At 52.6% G+C, this 3,418-nt stretch overlaps 1 protein-coding gene across 1 annotated transcript; it reads left to right on the forward strand.

Annotated features, from left to right (window-relative positions):
- Nucleotides 1-319: 319 nt before the first annotated feature.
- Nucleotides 320-3,168, forward strand: N7481_013041 (uncharacterized protein; the record flags this gene model as incomplete). The annotated part of the gene is made up of 3 exons (XM_057272260.1): nucleotides 320-1,394; nucleotides 1,979-2,707; nucleotides 3,002-3,168. 3 exons carry the CDS (start codon nucleotides 320-322, stop codon nucleotides 3,166-3,168), a joined length of 1,971 nt encoding a protein of 656 aa, XP_057116448.1.
- Between the last annotated feature and the right edge of the window lie 250 nt (nucleotides 3,169-3,418).

The raw sequence follows: 3,418 nt of genomic DNA on the forward strand, positions 1-3,418 counted from the left end.
ATCACCAACTCATTCGATAGCCTCTATTTCTCCAAGCACTTACCCCCAGTCGCACTCTGTAGGCAGCGGTGCGTTACATCACGCTAGTGCATACGGACCGCCCTCTCAGGAACCACCCTATTATTCTACACATCCATCTTCGTATCCCCCAGCAACTGCATCCGCGCAGTATCCATCCAGCGGTATGTTCTTCTTGAGACTTATTCCATTTCTATAGCGCCGTGGTGGCACGCGCGCATTCTTTGAATGCCCCCTAGCGTATATGCCGGGGTATCTACTGAATCCAACTGACGCGCCGAGAGTAGGATCCTCCGACCTCATGGCCTCCACCGCTCAAATGCAGAGACCTTACCCACCCATCTATCATACCCCCCAGTCCAATTCACCAGCATCGGTAGCTTCACAAACGCATGATCAGCATGGTCGAAATCTCTATACGCAGTCACCACAGATGGCGCCCCAGATGTATGCATATCCGCCATACTCCCCCATCAACCCCGTTCAGGCATCGCCATATGCGGCACACCCTTCACCCCAATCGCATGCTCTCACAACACAGTCTATGATGATGCCACCACAGACAACAACAGCGCAGATGCCACCACATCAATCCTCACACACTCCCAACCCAGGCTTATCCAACAGCCCGGTCATGAAGATGGACTCAACATCACAGTCAGGGCCCAACCAGCGACCAATGCTCAATCCACCTCTTTCGTCGCCTACATCTGCTCTTCAAGGAAGTTCTGTCCAGTCGCCTCTTGGCGCCAGCTCCAGTGCTGCACCGGGTCCCATTCCAGCTACCACCCCTCTGGTGGTACGGCAAGACAGCAACGGCGTGCAATGGATAGCCTTTGAATATTCGCGGGACCGAGTGAAGATGGAGTATACAATTCGGTGTGACGTTGAGTCGGTGAACGTGGACAATTTAAGCTTAGAATTCAAGACGGAAAACTGCGTGTATCCGCGCGCCTGCTGCAACAAAGACAACTATAAGGGCAACCGTCTTGTCTACGAATCGGAATGCAATGCCGTGGGCTGGGCCCTGGCCGACCTGAACCCGGCTTTGCGAGGTAAGCGTGGTCTCATCCAGCGCGCCGTCGATAGCTGGAGGAACAGCAACCAGGACCCTCGACTTCGCAGTCGAAGAGTCCGTCGTCAGGCTAAGCTCAGCCGCCGACAGTCAGTGCCTGCTACCCCGATCCCTCCCCCACAGATGGTACCTGGTGGACCTGGCCCTCTCGGTCATGGAATCCCCAGTATTGTTCCTCCGATGCAACACCCACCTCCCAGTTCTCGCCCTAGTATATCGGGTCCTATGAACATGGGTCCCCCGCAGCTGCATCATCATCACGCTCAACCGGATGGCAGCCCTAAGATTGAGGAAGTCAGCGGTATGTTCCACCAGATCTGATGCGTTTATCTTTCCGTCGATGTTTCTTTTTTGCGACATGCGCGGCGAAAATTCGGTGACTTCTTGCTCTTCTCCTTGGCTTTTGTATTCCTTTCTGTTCTTTTACTGTTCTTCATCTACCCTTTCCTTGCTCCATTCTCTATGGAGCTGATGGATGGGTGGTGCTCAATGTCTCTTGCACTATATCCCTATCATTCTTTTTATTATTATCATTCTTCCTTTGGATGTGAGACGTGTATATGTGACTTTTTGTCTTTGTTAATGGCTGTTGTGTATGAGAACGGGATGTACATCTATTTGGTCTGGGACACGGTGCGATTTAACTTGAGCTTTTACCTGTATCCTCTTTTTGTTTTCTTTTCTTCTTTTTACTTCCTCTTCTTGATATTGCTTTTTCCTGTCCCGTCTTCCGTCTTCCATACCCTATGTTTTCTCTCTTGTCATTCGATACCGCCGCGCATTGCTCTGATGCTTTTCTTTCATGTGGATCTCGATAGCCTTGCCCTCCATCCGAAAGTACAGCGTAGGCTAATTCCCGCCCTCTTTCAATTTCCAATTATATAGGCACTACAGATTACGGAACTCACCGTCCACTGGAGACCACCCGTCTCCCGCACGCACCTCTCGCCGTCGCCGATATTCGCCCAGCACAAGTCTTTCATGACCCCCATATCCTCCCAACGCCCGCCGGTGCCGGTTCCCTTGGCCCATCCATGCCCCCCATGCTCCGCGACAGTGGCTTGGGTGCAATGAGTCGCCACCCAACAATTGCCACCTCCAACCGTGTGGAGGCGCCAGCAACGGCACCAGTGGCAGCGACAGCAGACACAGACGACGAGCAAAGCCCGAGCAACGAAGACCTCTTCGGCCAGCTCCCCGGCGGCAAGCGACGCACGTTCATCCTAGTCGAAGACCCACAGCGAGGCTCGCGTGTTCGCGTGAAGGTCGGCCTGGATAAGATCAACATGGACGACCTACCGGACTCGTATCGCAAGCTTAACGCCGTCTACCCACGCACCTATTTTCCGGTGCAGATGAAAGACGGACCAGGGGCGAGCGTCCCGTCGAACCGGTATTTCCGTGATGACACGGAGGTCGCGGATGACGATGCGTTGACTGTTGGACGGACTACGGTTCCTACGCCCTCATTGGATGGCGAGCGAGACATTGTTGTGCCTAAGCTTTCGCGGCGGGGACATCGGAAGGAGGTCATGTTGAATGATCTGGGGTATCGACTTAGTTGGAGTCAGAGTCGAGTTTTTGCGGGGCGCATGTTGTTCTTGCAGCAGTCGTGTAAGTTGACTTCATCTCTCTTCTTCTTCCTTTGTTACATGTCTCCTTGAAACCTACTTCTATCCCCTTTCTTTTCCTTCCCTTCCCTTCCTTTTTTTTCTTTTGCTCCCACTCTCTGTCATTTTGTTCTCCTCTCGACACCGCACATTCCAGCTGCAGCCGAGCCGTTCTCCTTGCGTGGTGCGGCACTGCCCACGTGCGGCGCAAACGGGCTGAGACGTGTCTCAACGAAAGCCGAGGTCTGCCGTGTTCGTGACGATTATAGACTCAACTAACTTTCGCATCGGAATACAGTGGATGCCTACCGCAATAAAATGCGCAGTTCGATGTTAGCGGCAGGACAGGATCCGGCGGAGATTCCGGAGCATTTTGATACCCGGCGTGGCAAGCGACGATTTTTGGAGCGGGCGGGTCGGATGGGGTCAGCGGTGCAGCGTAGTGCGGAGGAGGTAGAGGGGTAGGTGAATGGGAAGGATGCGATTAGTAGCTATTATCTTGATCTTGTTTTAGTTTTTATGTTTAGTTGTTTCCAAGGTTGCCTAGTTCGTCTATGTACAGTGGAGTACTGTACGTGGATGTGGCATGTCAGTCGCTATCGCATGTTTATTGTTGGTCCGTGTGGCTTGGACTGGAATGCGGCGCTCTCTTGGGATATGATATGATATGATATGATATAGTCTTAGCGATTATGAGATACGAGATATGATCACT

Source organism: Penicillium waksmanii, assembly GCF_028829765.1.
Source record: "Penicillium waksmanii strain IBT 27052 chromosome Unknown utg000010l:1.0-3698451.0:1.0-3701458.0, whole genome shotgun sequence".
NCBI classification, from domain to species: Eukaryota; Fungi; Ascomycota; class Eurotiomycetes; order Eurotiales; family Aspergillaceae; genus Penicillium; species Penicillium waksmanii.